This window comes from Ciconia boyciana, chromosome 7 (genome assembly GCF_034638445.1).
Source record: "Ciconia boyciana chromosome 7, ASM3463844v1, whole genome shotgun sequence".
Taxonomy (NCBI): domain Eukaryota; kingdom Metazoa; phylum Chordata; class Aves; order Ciconiiformes; family Ciconiidae; genus Ciconia; species Ciconia boyciana.
Genome location: NC_132940.1, coordinates 16743500 through 16763911, shown reverse-complemented (window position 1 = coordinate 16763911; position 20412 = coordinate 16743500). Strand labels below are relative to the sequence as shown.

The 20412-nt window shown below is 37.9% G+C and overlaps 1 protein-coding gene across 1 annotated transcript; it reads right to left on the bottom strand.

Annotated features, from left to right (window-relative positions):
- Positions 1-1112: 1112 nt before the first annotated feature.
- Positions 1113-20373, bottom strand: SPATA1 (spermatogenesis associated 1). Its single transcript, XM_072867661.1, has 14 exons — positions 20107-20373; positions 18855-18984; positions 17843-17949; positions 14205-14322; positions 12019-12072; positions 11605-11923; positions 11242-11490; positions 9345-9489; positions 9133-9193; positions 8035-8152; positions 7073-7198; positions 5051-5220; positions 2582-2680; positions 1113-1718 (listed from the first exon to the last, which is right to left on the bottom strand). Exons 2-14 carry the CDS (start codon positions 18888-18890, stop codon positions 1614-1616), a joined length of 1707 nt encoding a protein of 568 aa, XP_072723762.1. The 5' UTR covers positions 18891-18984; positions 20107-20373; the 3' UTR covers positions 1113-1613.
- Positions 20374-20412: the final 39 nt, after the last annotated feature.

Sequence of the window (20412 nt, the reverse complement as noted above, 5' to 3'; positions counted from 1 at the left end):
ACCATAGAATAGCAGCACTACCATAATGGCTACTGAGGAGAAGACTTCGTATGAGTGTCTGAGTGCTTGATACTACAGGTGATGGAAAGCAGAAGGTGAAGCCTACTGCTCTCACATTAAAAAAAAAAAAAAAAAATCCCTTGGAACATCAGAGGGCTCTACACTAGAACTCTGGTCTGTAGGTTTTAGGAGAAACTGATACATTTATTTGACATATAAATACTTCAGAATTTATATTACTATTTATATTCATATGCTAAAATACTGTGAGATAGATATTTGTGAAATTGAGAGGTCTTCTGGAGCAGACAATCTGAGCTACAACATCTTAACTGAAGGTCAGAGGACTTTATAATAAAACTCTCCTTCCTGTAGCGGTCAAGGATCATGAGTTGATATTTTTTATTTTTTAATTTGGGTCCAGATTTTCCAGTAGCTACTTGCCTGCTCTTGTGTCTTAAATAAGACACAATTCTGAAATACAGGATGTAGGATTCAATCCTGAATTGAGCAAAAGTGGTTGTAGTTTTAATAATTAAGGTAATACTTTAGCACTAAATTCTTTGTTAAATCCTATTTTTAAGAAAATAAATTGGATAATGGGTGGTTTGACTCAAGCATTTGGAAGTTATTCCTTTTGAGAGTTGCATAATTTTCTTACCGTATTACTGATTTCCCATGAATGTTGGGCTTCCAGTAATAAATAAACCCTTGTCAGCTTTTTAGCTGACGTTAATTCCTAGCATGTTACTGTTCTGTTTAATGTAATAACATCTGGAACTGCAAAGAAGCAAACAGGAGAGCTAGAAAAAATTACTATCAAGAAGAGGTTTCTGATTACTCTTTCAGAGAATTGTTATCTAAGCACATGCATGAGCTTGAACTTAAAGAAAAACAGAGTATGCAATACTGGATCATCATTACAGCTTGCATCTTCCACTAACTATAGAAGAAGATTAATGTCCATGTGGCTTTCCTAATAAGAGAGGGAACAAAAACAGCTAGATAGGAAATAAGGTGAGATTATCTGAAATTTTGTTCATAATTCATAATAATATGGTAATAATTCATTGGTAATTTATAGATAGGTATACTAATAATGACAACAATATACTTCAGTAAATACCTAAATAAAGGATTACTGTTGCTGTAGTTCTCCAGAAGATTTATTTTAATAATTTTCCAAAATTAAATGCATGTGAACAGGAGGTTATAGATTATAGGTTTTTTGCTTAGTAGGTATTTTGTTAATGAAAGAACATCAGCATACCAATGTCATGTTACACAATTCACTAATTTGCACTTTTAAAATAACTTAGCTTTGTTTTAGACATGTTACTAGGTTAAACTGTATATTTAAGTAGCTGACTGATCTTATAGTAAGAGTGAGATTTAACAAGAAGTGAGCTGCAGTACCTCAGCACTGTACCTCAGCTGCAGTACCTCAGGTTACTGTAGTAACCTAGTATACAAATTCTACAACATTTATATAGTTGATGTCTTTTTACAAGGTAACTTCAAGAACATACAAACAAATGCTCTGAAATTCTGAGCTTCTATATACATTACAGAGCTTCTGAAGAATTTACAGATGTTAAAGTCATGTCATCCTCTTAAATTCCTGATTTTCTGGACTGGAGAATTAGAGCTGAATGAATCTTCTTCTGTGTCAGTTCCGCTCTCAGTGCTCGTAAATCAGATGCTGCCTGCTTTCTCATCTGCAAAAAACCCAGTAATTTAAGGAACTGCAATTTAAGGAAGTTTTTGGAGTTGACACGCATATGGGTTTATATAACTAAGATTGAATTTTATACAGGATGGCTGAATACAGGATCTATCTTTCATGTTTAACATTTTACATGTCTAATCAGATAGCCTAGTTCTAGCACTGCTTTCTTCTGTACTTTGCCTTGGTGTTTTTAAGAGACAACTGTGAAATTCATTGTTCTTGCCACTCTTTGTTATACAATGGAGGAGGCATAATGAGTACATCCACCCTAGATTACCCAGTAAACAGGGGCATGGGGAATCTCTGTGATGTAGAGGACTCCTATTTCAAGCATTCAAAGCTGAAAAGCTATCCAATGTGAAGGTCGGTACCATCATCTTCCTTCCAAAGGGAGCCACAGGCAGCACTGGTATGGAATAAAGCAGACGAAGAGGACTGCCATCTGCTTGGAGAGCCATTCTCTTTTTTTTTTTTTTTTTTTCTTCTTTATACCAGGTTTGGGTTTTTTTTCTTAGTCATGGTCTACTACTGATCAGTGCCTCAAAAAGTATGTTCCTTCAATTACCTTTAGAGTGAAATGGAAATTTTATGAAAGAGATTGTGAAGCTTAGCTTACATAGTACCTTGAAGATCTAAGTGCTTGAATGCCATGCATTCAAAATCATCTAATAACCTGGTGTTCTGGAGTAATTTGGCTAAAGTGATAAAGCTACAATGACAACTAACACCATAAAACTAACAGCATAAAACAAGAACTGTTCAGCAAATATTTACATCATCTAATGTTTGGGAAGATCTAAGGTTTTTTATACATAGTAACATTTTGACTGTGTTAATTAAAAGGCAGAGTACCTTAATTTCTATTATGAGTTTCATTTTTGTATCATCCAGCTTCCTCCTCAGTTGATCAAGCTCATGCTGCACTGCAGTAATCCGGATGATTGTGTAATTCTATATGAAACAACAACAATAAAACTTTACGTGCATCCTTAGTTCATCTCTTCATTCATTGGGTCTTACATCACCACAGAAACAATCCTCTAAACTCTTTCCAACTCCCCTGCTTTCTTCCAGTCCTTAAAGTGTGCTGGGCTGTCTCTGGTTTGTAAGCAGTCTGCTCTCCAAGAGAGGGCAGCTCCCTTCAGCTGCCAGCCCTTCAGCTGGGTACGGAGGTTCTTCCACTCCCTGTTGCTTTGGGAAGTTAAGATCCAGATCAGAGCTCCAGAGTAATAGCACATTGTTTTGCAATTATCTTTTATGGCTACTCCCCATTTATAATAAAAAGGCATACTTCAAATCATATTTGTTTTCTCTCACAGGCTTAGCATCACTCTGTCATGAGATTGCTACACTCGTGATGTTTAGTGCAGATAAACTCCTGGTTATACAGCACATCATTTCAGCAGTAGCTGTGGGTGGGCCTATCTTTGAATTTAACCTGTAAAACTCAAATTCGTGTTTTCAAAATGCAGGTTCTGAATACTCAGCTCGTGTAAGTTAGCCGTGGTCCCTTGAAGTCAGTAACGCTGAGGGGTGGGGGTGTATGTGGTAATCTCTTGATGTTCCAAGCCTTTAAAAATGCTATTAAAGTGCCAGCTAAAGCAAATGATGCGATAAAGTTGCCCATACAAGGAGTCATTAAGTGCTATCTGTAGCCTCTCATCTCTGAGCTCCCGCTGTAAGCTTCTCCCCACCCAGGGGTGTAGCTGCCTGCATACAAGGGTCCAAGTCCCAGCTCTGACACTGCGCAGGTGTGTAACGCTGGCTCAGACCACTGAGACAGCACAAAAGGTACACAGTCATGCAGGAAAAAAACAGGCAGGGCCATCGGGCTAATTGGGGGCTACTGAGGAATCACCATATCGTTGGGTTGAGTCACTGTCCTGGTTTCGGCTGGGATAGAGTTAATTTTCTTCCTAGTAGCTAATACAGTGCTGTGTTTTGGATGTAGTATGAGAATAATGTTGACAACACACTGACGTTTTAGTTGTTGCTGAGCAGTGCTTACACTAGTCAAGGACTTTTCAGCTTCCCATGCTCTGCCAGGCGCACAAGAAGCTGGGAGGGGGCACAGCCAGGACAGTTGATCGAAAGTGGCCAAAGGGCTATTCCATACCATATGACATCATGCTCAGTATATAAACTGGGGGGAGCTGGCCGGGGGGCAGCGACTGCTGCTTGGGGACGGCTGGGCAGCAAGCAGGTGCGTGGTGCTTAGTTGCCGACCAGGGTTAAACCATGACAGTCACGAGTGAGGACAAAGCTGGTGAAAGAGGGGAAACCAGAGACAGCAGCATCTGTTCCCCAGAGCGCGACTCTTCCCACCTGACTGACGCCTGCCTGGCCAGCACGTAGCTTACGAAGGGTGGAGAGCATACTTGTGCTTAGCCTAATAGCTCATTAAGTCTTAGCTATCTTCTGTGTGTGCTAGCCAATAAATAACTGCTGTATGCATGTTAAGTTCTGCATATCCTTCACATAAGGCCTCTTTGTGCCTAGCCAGAGACCTAAAAAAACCTGATATCCCTCCCCAAAACGAGCAATAACATATCTGAACATAGCTAGTAATATAATGTAGTATCAACCCTATTAATATTTGTATATTGTAGATATTTATATTAAGATAGCTCAAATAATACACATTTGTATATAATATACACTCTTAGATTGTATATACACTCTCCCACCTTTCATACACAAGAAAGGGACATTTATTTTTTCTAGCCTAGCTTCAGATTCGCCAACAGACTTGCTTCCATTAACACATTTAGAAAATTAGCAGATACAACTATTGGGAAGGTGTTTCCCCCTTTTCTTTTATCTTTTCTTTTTTTAATTCCTCTCTGAACTTCCCATGGTTTGACTCCAACAACATAACGTGAGACTCACAGTTGCACAACAGTTCAGGTGCAACCACTCCAAAAGCCTCAGAGATGTTTCTTTTCCTCCAAACACAACTAGAATTCATTACCTCTGTAAGTGAAATTTGGGATGATGAGAACAATATAGAACTGAACAATTCATTAATCATACTGAATAAAAGGGGATTTTGTTATGAGAAAGTATTTGTACACAAACACAAAGCAGAAAGAATCAAATGCTCAGACTCAAGCACTTCTTCAGTCTTTTTGAGAAGAATGGGCTGAAGTAATTCTATACCTCAGATTGTTGAGGGACATTTGGTTGTTAAAGCTAGTTTCCAAGTCATTGGTTGGTGATGCATTTGTTACTTTAATTTATATTTTATACAAAAAACAGGCTGTTTTTGGGAGTTTAAATAATACAGTAAAAAAAGAGAGTTTAAATAATACAGGCAAATACCTTGGAGTTTGTCATATTGTTTGGTTGTTTTCGGCTATCTCTGGCTTCCAACTGCAAGAGTAATTTCTGGTGGTAAAGTTCTAAATCTTGTCGCAGTTTGTTTAAAGCGTCCTCCAGTGAAACTGTAGCTTTCTTAGTTTCAAAGTACTTCTTTTTCCATTCTTGACGAACTACACAGGAAAACAGTAATACTGTTTGGTCTTGTTCACCTTATCATAAGGTCTATTGAAGACAGTAATGACCAACTGATCTCACAAGATTCAGTTGGCCAATGGACACATTAAAACATGGCAGTAGGTTTCTTTAAAAAAAGCAATTAGTGAAAATCTTCATTAAAATGACATTCACCATGAATGCAACTGAATTTTCACACAATCACCTGCAACAAAAGGCTCTATCTGTCCACTGAGATATAACACAAGGTCCAAAACCAAAATTTCATTCAACCTGGCTGTTCTGCAGGTTTCAGCTGCACCATAAGTGCTCCAGACCTGTGAAGACTGGTATGCCCACCACAGTCTGAAGTCCACAGCTTTACTGTAGCAGAATATTTAGCACTGTAGATTTATGCAAAATTTGAGCTCTGCAGGGACAGAGATTTTGAACAGCTTAGTTTTATACAGAAGTCCCAAGATTATGGGAAACAGTTATTTACCTTTGCACTTAACTATGATTCCTCCTATGTTGTTAATGTGCTATCAGCAGCTGGCACATAAATCTCCCTGTATCGAGTGTGGCAGCCTTATGGCCACATATGTCCAGTAGTCTGCAAAGTCTCTTAAATGATTCCTTCTTTCAAGGCATATTTTAGGAAATCAGGACAAGTGCTTCTCAGAAACTTACCAAAGAGAACCCAGCTGTTAGAGGACTATACGGTACGTAACTGAGAGTGACTGTCAGCATGGCAATCTTAGGAGGATATTAAATATAGACTGGGTCACTGTTCCTACAGAATATGCTCTTCCCTTCATACCTTGTGAAGAAACATGTTTGCAAATGCACTTACTTATGAAACTTTACAGGTCTGATGATAAAAATAATTCAGAGGTAGAGATGCTTCTTAAAGAACCTGCAGAAGCTGTAGGAATCCTTGTGAAATAACCTTTATTTTCCATAACTGAATAACATAATTTAAGACAATGCAGGAGCCATTTAGGGCTTATCTCAGCAAGGTAAATTAGCTTGCCTTGCAGCTCCATGCTACTACAGATTTGCTGCTTCAAGTACCCAAGTTTGTTTGTTTTTTTAAATACAACTTCACCATGCTGCAGAGTGCAGTGTAGCCATGCCCTTAGAGAATAACTGGAAGAATTGGCTTGTCTTCTCCTTTCAACAAAGCTACAAATAACAGTTGAGACTCCTAGTGATTTAGCTGTATTTAACTAAAAAGAAAATGCTCTCAAAACATCAAAGTGATTAAACTTCATCTCTGTATAACTAACTGGAATGTGACTTAGGGAGGACACTTTAAGTATAAACCTGAAACTAATTTTACAAAGAAAATTTGGGTGGGATTTTAATGAGATTTTACCTTGTTAAAAAACAAGGTTTGTCAAGCTTGTCACGACAGGCTTGTAACTTCCATGCCATAAGCTGAATACCATTAGATAGGAGGAACAAAAAGTATGCTGGCAATTTCACCGGAAGCCCTATCAGCCCTAAAAACCTCTGAAAGCACCAGCTAAAGGCAGGTTTAGAATATGTCAGCTGCCCTGGGCCTCAAACAGAGAAGCGGCCTGCAGTAGCTGTCTGGGCACTGTATGTACATGGGACACAACTTGAATGGTTTATAAAAGCCAGGATATTTTTAGATTTATAAGACTGCCACAAAAAAGTGGAAGGAAACATTGCAACCTTGAATCTTTCCAGCATGCTGTTATACAAATGAGCCTTCCTGGAGCTATTGGTTAGCAAACTGCTCTCTCTGTAATTAAGCTCACTGACAAGGACACAAAAATTTTCACATTGTTTTCAGTGTCATTTCTCAACCATTCCAAATTCCAAAATAAATTAGAAGTGTACCGTCGTATCTCCTCAGCTTATTTTGTTCCAGTAGCCCTTTAGCTTTTTTGATCAGTTCTTCTCTAGTTTTTTCCATGTGCCTTCTGTCTTTCTTCATTCGTTGCAATTGTTCTACCACCTTCTTTTCTAAAGATATTATAATTATATTTAGCAAGCATCTGGATACTGTAAGTAGGAAGGATCAGTCAAGATTTTTGTAATGCACCCATCATAAATCATGCCAAAAGCTCTGTCAGAACAGGCAGTAGAAATTCTTGTATTTTAATAAACTAGCTCTGACTTTTGGAAATGGCTGGTGCATTAGAAAAAAGTGAGAAATCCAGCATGCATCCAGGCATTCATACACACACACAAACACGTAAACACCCTTTTATATGGCTAGGCAATACTAAAACTATATATTCAAGATATATATACACACTGCATGCACTGAAAACTCTTTCCACATGAAGCCAAAAAAGCCTCCAAAAGACTCTTATTTCCTTCTCAAAATACTTTGCAATATAACCTGTAGCAAAATCTTGCCTTAAACTCCAGCTGGTCATAGGCAGGATAGTATCTCAAACTTTCACTAGTTTGCAACAATAGGTCAATCACTTATCTTCTCACTATCCTCCTCCTCCTCCACCACAGCAGATGATCCTCAGCAATACTACTACTGGTTTTCTTTGCTACATTTGCACATCAGCCAGCAGTATTTCACCCAATCTCCGTCCTTTTCTCCTTCCATCCCCAAGTCCACAAGCTGGGTTTTCTAGCACTGGGAACCTGCTACGCTCTATGAACAGCCCATACAATTATAAATGCCTGGAATTTTCCACCCACAAATTAAAATTTGTAACAATACTGTGAATGAATGTATGTACAAATTCTTTCATAAAGTAGGTATTTCTGTCTTCATTAACTATTCAGTCTTGATTAAATGTTCACTCCCCTGCAATTTCTTGGAATCATATACTCACCTTCTGCCTGAATTGCAGGAACTTGAGCTGGATTTACAGGAAGTGCCAGAAAAAGCGGACTAGGAGGTGAAATATATTCTTTTGGACAAGTAAGATGATTTTGCTTGTTTTGATCTGCCTAGAGAGTCAAAAGACACAACTATAAGTACAGAACTCATAATCCTGAATAGTTACAGTAGGCATATGCCCTGAAAGTGGCCTGTGTGAATGGGAGGGCTGAATTTGAATTCTGCATATAAGCTTTTCTATTCTGTTACCAGTACAGATGATTACTAAATTACAAACAGCTGGACCTCTGCAAATAAAATCAGAACACTGAACACTTACATTGCAGAGAACATATGGACAAAAATGTAGACTACTGCTAATTGTTCTTGTCCATGTCCGTAACCCCACAAGTTACTGACACGCCCATGCAAGACCAGGAATAATGGACCTCAACACTGCCATCTGGCTCATTGCTTATCAAGTCTGGACTGCCCATTTCTAAACCAAAATTTATAATAGCAGATTTTCAATTTCATTAGTATTTTCATAAGACTCCACTACAATCACTTCTGCACAAGAGCTCACAGAGGACAGTTAATAGTGACAGCTATTATGCTGTATGATTGCATGCGAGTCCTGTGTCTTCCTAAATATGTTCTTATTCTGATGTTATGACTATATCATACATATGTTTTAAAGAATTTTATCGTTTTTGTTATCAGATGTTTTGCTCCAGAGAAGACAGATTTATCCCACAGGAAATATAAAATCATAAAAATGTCACCAAAAAAAAATAATACAATGTTACTGTCAAGAAACTGTAAAAAAAATCAGCTAACATTAATAAGATGGAGATACTTATTGTATATGTAGTTCTTGTTAAATGATAACCAGAGGTATAGCTTCTGATGATTTCACTGTTTAGAAATATAGTTGATTTTTCATCAGGAAATCTGCAAAGTACCAGTGCATGAATTAACTTTTCTTAATTACTCTAAAGTCTATATTTGAATATTTCATATTTATAATTTTACACGACAGATAACTCATTAGACTATTTATAGGTGGAGGACTATGTTTACTGCAAATATGTTACCTTGAAAAACACACCTGACTATCCAGTTTTTCACCAGGATCAGCTATAGACTTGCCAGTTCCGTATCGCTGCAAGCTAGAGAGAAAACCAAAGAAGCAAGTGAAAATTCACGTAACAAAATGGGGTTTTTTCACCATTTTCTTTCATGTATTTGAAGTCTGTAAAACGCATTTCTAGTTATGAATTAACATTACCCATTATTTTATCAGAATCATCATTTACTGACCTTTGGGGTTTGTGTACATATTCTGTGGTTTGGTCTTTCATTGTTTTAGGAATTCCAGCATCCTGTGTTCTGTCTCTTCTCAGTTTGGTATCTTTTTGGTGGTCATTATTTTCCGTGTTTGTAATGAACAGTTTGGTGCTTAGTTCTGTGAGAGGATAATGATGATCAAAATACATACTCACAAAATTCAAGCTCTCTTGACTGTCAATTCCTGGACTTTCCAACCTGTATTAGAAATTCAGTGAATCAACCCAATAAATAGTCTTATCTCTGGGGTATGGAAATGTTGTGTGAATAGCAAAGGAAAGAAATAAAGGTAAAAAAGGTATTTTTGTTTTGACAATTTGTATCTAACTAATTCTGGTAACTAGTAGAGGAAAGATTATCACAGATAAACCATGTAATTATTTCACCTTCCCTAAACTAATGCTGTATCTAACACTTTCTGCCTTTCAGAGACTGAAGATCCCCTGCAAACTATAGCCAGCAAAGAAAGGGACAGCAAAATGTTTTGCATTTAAATGTTAATTAATAAATGTTATCTGCTTTAAAATATATACAATAAATATTTCAAGATAAAATTGCTGACAGACATTACCTTTACTTTATGCTACAAAATCCTACATCCTTCATCATGTAAAATAAAGCTTTGGAAAACTTTTCAGTCATATATATATATATATGCACATATATATGTAGATATACATATATATTTGTATATTAAGTGGTCTCATACTTAGTATCAGTTAACATGATGATGGAGGGACAAAGCTATTTTTGACAGATTATGATTGGAAACTGAAATTACTGAAAAGTCATCCATTAAAGCCTTTTCTAATACACTCTCCAGACACGTCTCAAAGAAGACAATATCCAAATTTTTGTTTTCTTATTCAAAGTACTGGATATCCAGAAAATCATTCTAACTGAGATCTATAAGGTGCCCATACCTATGAAAAAATGAATATTGCCTCATTTAATAATTATTCATTAAAATTTTGCAATAGAATAAAGGTCACCTTTTATACATTAACTGTCAAATTCTACTGAAATTAAAACTTGTCTTTCAAAAGTATTTCCTCAAAACCAGTTTGTTATAATTTTGATGTTAATATAACAGTGGTCAATCAAATCTAATTTAAATGTGTCAATAATTTCTTTCTTGGTCATTACTAAAAATTTAGGAATACTAACACTAGAAAACTGTTCAGAGATTTAATGGCCCCCAGTATCCATAAGACACCACATTTTAAAGTAGTAGTAGTTAATAGGTCTCTTCCAAACAACATTTTCTATTTTGGCACAGAACTGTTATCTAGTTTATGTGTGCTTTAAAGCCCTCCATGCTTCTGTACTATTTTCACTCTAGTCTGCTCAAAGAGTTCTCCCAGCTCTCAGTTTTAGGAATGCCACTGTTCGATAGCATATAAATAAACGTTATATAGGAGGGCGGGGGAGGAAACACTTCCTCTTCAGTAGTAATGTAGCCAGGGATAAGATGACAATGAAAGTTTAAGTGACTAAACGCTTTCCCTGATGTACTGATAACAAGATTTTTTCATTTAAAATTGCTGTTGAATTATGGGATCATTATCCTCCAGTCTTTACAGTAGCTGCTTAGTAATTTATTTTCATGTAACAAGATTAGACAAATGCATCAACTATAGTGAAGTGTTTCCCTGTATCACTATATTGTGATAAAGGATGCGTCCAAAGTAAAAAATACAGCTCTTTGAAAGATATTATTATTATTGTTATTGTTATTAAAATTAGACTATTCTTCTGATAGCAATATTCCAACTCATGCTGTAACTGTAGATTTCTTAAAACTCAGCTTTACTCTGCCAACTTTCTAAAACGCATGCTTTAGCAAAAAGATGACAATTAAGAGTAGTACCCTTTTGATATTTAATGTGATTTTGGGGTGTTTGGTTATTCTGGCCTTGTTCATCACTGTGGTTTACATGAAGAGTAAGAGCAGTTCCTTTGTTTTTGTCATTCCACTTAAGAGTATTATGCTCCTTTTCATTCTGGCTGAGATGATTTTTCTGAGAGGTCTGTAATAACATATCACTCTCTCCAGACTCCCAGTCTGCAGGATTTGAATTACTTGGTGCGAAGAGAGATCCACTAGATCCATTTTGATCTGCATAATAATTGATATTGGAAAAGAGAAATATTATTTTATTGTAAGTGTTAACCATAATAGCTATTCTTCTCCTTCTTCATCATCATCCTTCACTACATTGGTTAAACTTACCTTCTTCTCTAAACTGTATCTGTTTTTCTTGAATCCTGTTGTTATGGTCTTGCTCATGTTTTGTGTGCAAAACTGGAACAGGTTCTTTCTCACCCCATTTCACAGGACTGTGCACTTCCTGATTTTCTAGCCAATGACTGCTTTGTATGCTTTCTAAAAATCGTTTGCTTTTTTCAGGTTTTTGTTGGGGTAGACTGGATAATCTTGATCCATTAGCTTCTGCATTAAAGTGATGTCTCTGTTGAGTTGATGTTGATAATGGATAAACATCTTCAAAGTATTCCACTCCAGGTAATAAATATAACTCAGGATAAATTGCCTAAAATATGCAGTATATTAATCAGACACAAAAAAGGAAATGTGCAATGTAAAAAGTTTCTGAAAATGGTAGCTTAAAAGCCATACAATACCTACATAAGGGGGAGCAAATAACTTCAGTTCCAGTTCTGTTTCTTGCTTTGCTTTCACCTTGGAAGATAAAGAATGGAAGCGTAACCAATAAAATACTTTTTTACCAACAATGTTGCATAAGACTTAATTTCTGTATTCTATCATCATCTTTACACACTACATTTTTCTTAACCAGCACTATCTTCTGTAATGGCCTGATGGGGAAGAAGGAACATAGAATATGATTCTATTTTCTGACATGGCACTGAAACTTTGTCTATATTTCAAAATCTAAATCAGACCCACAAGAGTACATGGATGTACTGAATAAATTTCTTCATCCTTTGCAGTTTCTCTTATGGTTCAAAGGACCTGATCCAACAGTCACAGCAGAAGAAGGTCTTAGACTGTCTTTACCAGAGGTTGCTTCAAGCTGAATCTGAATAGAAATGCTGAGTCTAACATAATTTTCTCTATTTACCTGATACACCACTGCAAAATATTTAATGTATATATAAAAAAATCTGACTCTCTTATGTCTTCTTGTATTTATTGTTTTGATATTCTTTGTGTGATATACACATTCAGATTTCAACAGTCGTCCTAAAAACAAAGTCTAAGATAATCAATGTGTATTTGAAAGATGTGCTCCAACAGGGAAAAAAAAAAAAAAAAAGAAATTTGAGCTTACATTTAAATAATTAAATTGAACTAAACATGGGGCCAAATTCTGTTTTCAATAATGGCCGGGCAATGCCATTGATTCACTGTTAAGAGACACAGACTGTATGAAAGAAAAGGAAGAGCAAATGAACATGGTTTTGGTTTATGTTTCTTTTTCACTTAAAGGCCCTTACTTGCAAGTAGGGTGCAGCTCTTAGTACTACTTACGTTGTTACTGTTGTGAAACAGAAGGGGGGGGGGGGGGGGGGCGGAGAAACACACAACAAATATTTGATAATGGAGATGTAACTCAATGAGGTTACCATGACCCTAAACAACAAATAAACCTGTTAGTTGATTTATTGCTTTATACTTTGTTATAAAGTTAAACAACAAGCAACGGTAAATACCCCAAATTAAAATTATATCTTTAATCTGTCGCTAAAAATCTTCACTTTTATCTAACAATATCTTTAATTCTCTATTAAAGTAAAATACTTTATTAAATCCTGACATTCTAAAGGAAGCTGGAAAATTTCTGCATTTCTCTCAGAACTATCAGTGGGGAAGAAAATATACCATCTTACTTATTATCATGAAGTTAAAAACATCTCAATTCTTTGAAGACATATGCACATTTTCAGATTCAGATTGTGTCACAGTCTTTAAGTTTCTCTTCAGATTTTTCCACCTAGTTTTTGCACATTACTTAGTATTTATTCTACTCTTCCATGTGGGTAATTTTAGTGATAACTCAACTACAAATGAAAGAAAGAACAGCACCAAATTTCCAGCTTGCAATTAATTTCCAAATCCATAGAAACAGAGGTGAAATGAGAAGTGAAAAAAAGTATTCTATACTTACGTACATCACTTAAGTCTTTGTGTATTACATGAACAAACTTTCAGTTGGACTGATTTTCAAGTTTATTTAATCTTTAGCTATAGTTTGTAAGATATAAATATATAGAGAATCAATGTGAGGAACAGTTAGGATTCAGAGATGTAGCTTTTTGATTACCTCAATCTCAGGCTGTATTACTGGCCTAATTATTGCAACACAAATGTACATCCAGAGAAGTTTTCATTCAGAGACTGATCTTTAAAGGCTTTTGGGCAGGTCACAGCAGGAACCATTAGAGGAACTCTGACTTCACTCAGCTTCCATTGCAAATTCTTGCAGTGCTATATTCCCAACCATGTACTGGTAATAACGACCTTAGGGAGATTTTTTTTTTAATGCAACCAGAGTTGTCATATTTAATCCATTGACTTATCAAAACTAGCATCTTTTCACTGGACGGCAACTAATTACATTTGATGCTTTAAAGGATGTTTCTAATATACCTGTCCAGCTGTGCCTTTGTATTTGGGGAAGCAGATGTTCTCTGAGAAGAGCTTATGCTCCAGCATGTTTAAAAACAAATGCTAACAGTGCTTCTAACATTATCTCTGTTTTCTTGTGATATTATCTAATCTGCAGGAACGAAATCTGTGGTTTACATTATAAAGCAGAAGAGCATTAAAGAAAAAAAATATTAACTTACCACTGCTAGTTTTTTCCCGATGCATTTTAAAAATCTGAATTCATCTGCAGCTGGAACTCCACCCAGGTACTCTCCAAGCTTCTCCCGTAGCACTCTTAATGTGATGTGAGGAGACACCCTAGAATGTTGTTATTCATTAATACATCTGTAAGATCAAATAGTGATGGCTAGTTAGTAAGAGGGGGAAGATAATGCTATATACATGCTGGTTTCCATGGACAGAATGACCAAAAATGGGAACTATGTCCTAGAACTGAACCTAATTACATATAGGCCAGAGAGTCTTGGTGTGGTAGAGTCAGAACATTCTATCACATTATGGTAGACTGTATTACAAGGGCTGCCATAACATTAACTAGCAATATTCATATTTTAGGAACCCCATACAAAGGGAGAATATGGAAGCAGCTGAAATTTCAAAATTACTCCTTCAGAATGCTCCTGCTCATCTGCAGATGAATCACAAAAACATTGGAAACTACAGTCATGCATTTCCATATAGGTGACAAAGTTTCGTGGGGCCAGTTCAGGACTGTAGAACATACCCCTTCAAGCACTAAAGGCTAGAGGAGACTTCATCACCATCCACTTTAAGTAGCAGGCACATTCCTTTGATTTTGTTGTCTCCAACACAAATTTACAATTGGGTGTGTGCATGCGTACATGCAAATGTATTTTAAATCAAAACCAAACACTGCAGTGTGAACATTTCCACCATAGTTTGAGGATGAGACAGCTGACACAAATATGAATTGCATCATTTAATGTACTACTGGAAACCATGCAAATATTAAAGTAATGAGTATAAAATCACTATAAAATAAAAAGCATCTCTGCAGAATAAAACCAAACGCGCAAGAGGCATACAAAAGCTCTGCAACACAATGTAAACAATTCTAATTGCTACTATGCTGCCATATAAAATACACCAGGGAACAAATGCAGACCTGAGACTGTTAATCACCCATGCTGATTAAGTGTTAGTATACTACCTAGCATGATTTTGGCCCAGGCAGCTATCACTCTTCAAGCAACGCACAGACATAGCTTGGGGGATAGCACATGGCATCCTCAGTAAACAGTATAGACAAGAACATGCCATCCCTTCAACTTGGACAGCTCTTCAACATTAACCTGTCAGGTTTTGTTTGCATGTTCAAACAGCCCTATATGCCTTCATGTCACACCCTAGGTATGTAAAAACGCCCTCAGTTTCATCTCATAAACACAGTACTTCAGTGGGCTACAATGCTTCCCTTGCATTATTTCAAACACCCTGGACTTACAGGACCCTCCTCAAGATCATAAATCTGCCTTGGAGCACAGGCATGCAGCAGAGGAGACCAAAGTCTGCAGAGTGGACACATCTAGGCCACACTGCTTGGTCCCTGTACATTTAGCTCCTGTTTATTTCTTCCCCAGCCATTTTGCCCACACTTGCCGCAGATACTAGCCCTAATGTAATTTATTTCAAATGTATAAAGAAATATGTGAAAGATGGATACCTAATTCAATATACATCCTTCCAAGGTCTTATGTGAGAACAGAGATGATCTATAATTCAAATATCTCTCATTCACTATTGTTTCTTCAAGCTGATGTCTCAGAGAAGATATGCCCCTTGAATGGTCCTCTGAAACCCCACAAATGCAAGCTCTTTCAGAGGCAATTCTAACACTGCACATCCTTCACTGATAATGCCCATCCAAACCAGCATGGAAATCTAAACCTAAGGCATTTATGAACAGCAGGGAAAACATCTAAGTAACCACAGTGTATCATGGGAGAAAATTATCTAGGTATACAGAACCGGAGATATAGGGCAGAAATTTATCTGAAAATTATTTGCCAGTGCAGCTGCTAGGAACATATAATAAGATACTTCTTACTTGCTGCCACTGGCTAGCAGAAGACTAGTCACATCCGAGTCATTTGCTTCAGGGTGTTCCTTTAAAAGTAATGCAAACTAGAGTTCATTGCAGCATTCTCATCTAGAAATAACAAAAGTATGGCTTCTGTGGTGAGGAATGAGGAATAAATAAAAGATCACAGAGGCTGAGAAATCAAGTTCATGGGAACAAGAACTCAGGGCCATAGCCAATTACACACTTAATATTTTCCTCTAATTTCATGATTAATGGAAGCGTCCTGTACGTAGACCTAGGAATCCTTTGTTAAGCTGACTCAGCCAGTACCAGGATTGTCAAGCTGACTGGACAGTGCTATCAACAACATCCAAACAGCATTAGTTCCAGCAAGGCTGCTGTTCCCTCTCCCAGATTATAACAAGGAAGTTTTTTAAAATATTTTTTTGTTTTTAAATACAGTGATACACTGGCCAGGTGCTAGTTATTGCTAGTGCTAATGTACTGCAGCATTGCACAGTACCCATAGAATAATTAATTAGCAATTATTTAAGACTCATTAGCATGCAACAAATACCCAGACAGATATAAACCCACTGAAATCAATGAGAATCCTAATTTAAGTTGATGCCTCAGAACTGAGCCTTGGTGAAATAAATTTACACTAGAGAGCAGAGGGCAGTGACCGATGTCCAATCACATGAAATGATTTGAAGTTACCACTCCAGCCGTGTATTTTGCACCTCTGCTGGAGACTAGAACAGCAAACGTGCACTTATTTCCTCTGGTTTTGAGCAGCCTTTCAACAAAAGAAGCTGCAAGAATGAATACATTCTGCCCTACATGCTCATACCTGATTGCCGTCAATCTTTTCAACTACACAGTATATTGTCTTAAGTGGACAATACAAGCCTAAATTTAAATTAGTTAAAAACCATATTCCCTGCAGTTTAAGCTAAATTGACAGGTTGTACAAAGGAGCAGACAAGGTGCATGTAAAAGCTCTGTTTCAATACACATTTTTACATTATTTGATTTTTCTACAACTTCTTACCACACTAGATACACATGGATTTTGTGAGTAAAGTGTTTAGGAGTATAAAACAAACTTTCAAAGTTAGGAAAGAGTAAAACTGGAACTCTCTGTGCCAGGTTTGGGCCTAGGACTGGGAACCAGGGTATTCTTTCACGAAGTCCTCTAAACAGCTACCTGAGAGCACACATAGCATGTGGCATTGTGTGCAACCTTTCAGAAATACTACTGAAGAAGAAAGAACATATGCTGGTGGTTGCATGGGCTGTAATGCTTCCCCTTGAGAAACATGGCTTAAGCTCTTTCTTTGGACTGAAAGAGCTCAGATCATCATACCTCTGTTCCTGGGAATTGACAAGCTACCCCGCCTTCATCAAGCCACTCTGTCTTGAAGCTGGCCCATCTCCAAAAAGAATTCAAGATTAGATAATCAGGGTCAAGGGGACAGAAAGAATGTAAGACTGAATTTACAACATAAATTATTCTGCAGAAATACTAGCATTGCTCTGGAAGTGCGTTTCAATGGTCTACACCAAAGGCTGCAATGGAGCTAAGCCTGATACAGTCCAAATAAACATAACACTAGTTATGGGCACCACTTACCCTGCAGAAGTTACTAGAGAACAAGTCTCTTCTGACAGATGTAATTGTACTCTATAGAGCAACAGCTGGACTAAATGACTGAAGGACAATGTGAAGGACCTACCTACCATGTACATGAAGCCTAAGACTATACTCACCTTATAAACCCGGCTGAGATGAATTTGCTAGTAAGAGCTACAGGAACTGTATTCAGCTTGAAGTTCCACACTTCTTCTGGGACATAAAAAACATGGAGCTCCACCAACTAAATAAAGAACAGATGATCATAACTGTAGATATATTATAACCCTCTTCCTATACGCTTTGTTTTGCTTAGGTGGACTTTCAATTTCTGGAGGCAGGAATGGTTTCTTTGATGTTAGCACATGGACTAGAGGAGTGAGGCTCTATCTGACAATGATGACTAGATAGTGAGAACAGCGATGAGTAGAGCAATTTGTGATTGAGTGACAGCTGACAGCATCAAAATAAGTCACATTAGAACAAGCTCAACAATGGAAATGAGAGAAAAGAGAGCCTGTGCTACTGCTGTATGTCACTGTGACAGCAATGGACAGAGCTTACCAAAACCAGTTGATACTCTGGAGCGTGTCATGGTTACAAGAGTACTTCAGCTGAAATCCTGCCTTTGTTCATCTCATAAAAAGTGCAAAGCCCTGAAAGCTTGATCCAAACAGCACCACAACTTGACCTTGCCAGCAAGAAAAAAAAATTCAAAATATTTCTGACAATTGTTAATAATATTAGCTACCTTGGAAGCACAGAAATGCTCCTAATAATGTCTGCAAAAAGAATAACTAAGCCTGCTCTGAGCAAGGTTCACTTAGATTGTGTTCAAACCTGTGGTAGCTGTGGGACTGTTAGTGTCTAGGTCTTGATATTTTTAGGGAAAATCAGATGGTATTGACAAGGACGATACACTTCCCTATAATTAGAAGCCATGCAAATAAGCTATAGTAAATATTTCTGCAATTGTTGAGTTACTAAATATAAACTACAAAAGAATGCTTTCTCTATATACTGTGTTAAAAGCATGTTTTTTTCCTCTCAGGTCTCCTAGAAATGGTGCAATGTCACTTATTTTAATATTTTTTATCTTTATTTGTGAAATCTAAAAAAACATTTATGCAAAAGTACAAAAACTCTCACCTGTGATGTTCGAGGTCGCATTTGACTGAATGACATGTTGGTCCCTGTACTTGATCACAGCGAATGCCAGGGGGGCTTTCTAATTTTCTTTTTGATCGAAACATTCTTTTAGAATGAGTTTCATGATAATCTGTTACGAGGGAAGTTACTCCATTAATATCCTTTATTTTCATTTACTGTTCTTTCCTTTTATGAAAATGGAAAAGTTGTTTCTGTGCTGAGGCAGAAAGCTTCCAGCTAACTGCAGACAAACAAACTCAACCACACCTTCTACACAAGTGAGTATCACCTAAGTAACTGGGGGAATTGCTAAATCACAGCCCTGCAGCTCCGAGAGATCTGCCCTGGAGTATTTCCTCTTAACATTTTCTCCCCTTTCAGAAAAATACCTCAGCTGTATATAATTTTCTACACAGCTGTACTATTTTCCTAAAGACACAGACCTAAGTCCCCACAAAATGGGATTCTTGCAGGGTCTGGGTTTATCTCTGACAAAGTGACAATTATTGTGAACTGCAGCCAAGCCACACGCATGGCACGTTGCGCCGGCCAAATGCAGTATTCCAAGGAAACCTGACTGTGCCGGGCAACCATGTCAGAAAAATCCTTTCATAAACTATAAACCACAGTTCTGCCCTAACCTCGTTATGACTTTCCTCAGTGCCCTCACGTTGAAGGCTCTTCCAGCACCTCAGAGGTTACCAACCTCCTTCTGATTTGCAGCCTCCTGAACGCCCTCACTGTTCTCCTGATCCTCGTAGCAGCTCTCCCTTGCACCCCTACTTCTAATTCGCCTTTTCTTGAGTGCAAGTGACCAGACCTTCCAGACAGCCTTCCAGGTCTCGCCCTGGCTCCGTGCGGTGGAAGTACGATTTTCTCGTGTCGGTGGGAAGCACCTACTTGAAAGGGCCCATGTCTTTACTTGCCTCTCCACAATTACACCGCAATGAGCTCTCACAAATGACCTGACTGGAACATCCTGTCAATTCTCCAGTTACTCCCAACCAAAGACGCGGCAGGTTACAGCACAAGTTCTTCCCATGAGTCCCTGTATATATGCAAGATGTTGCACTGTGCATTACAACGTGCCACCCCATGCCATTATTCCAGGCTTCACGGTCATTCCTGGACACTTTCTGCAGTAAACACCAATCTCCTCTAGACTGTAGGCAAGACCCAAACCTGCTGGCAAGAGCAAAGTTAGTAACTTCATTCATTACATCTCAAAATAAGCTCCAAACTAGTAACTCACTGGATATTATCACCACGATTTGCCACCTCGGCCTTAATATTGTCTTCTCTTTTAATCCACATTATAGATAAAGGGGGTGTGTGGGGTGTGGTGTCTTATTTCTGGGTTTCCAGGCGGTTCCCCCCGACAATAAGACTCCCGGGCATACAGAGCTCGCAGGCGAACAGCCACGAAGCCCAAGCGCTGGTGGCAGACCCAGACAGCGGGCTGCCGCCGGCCTGGGGCTCGCCGCCGGCCTGGGGCTCGCCGCCGGCCTGGGGCTCACCGCCGGCCTGGGGCTCACCGCCCGCCCCCCGGCACCGCCCC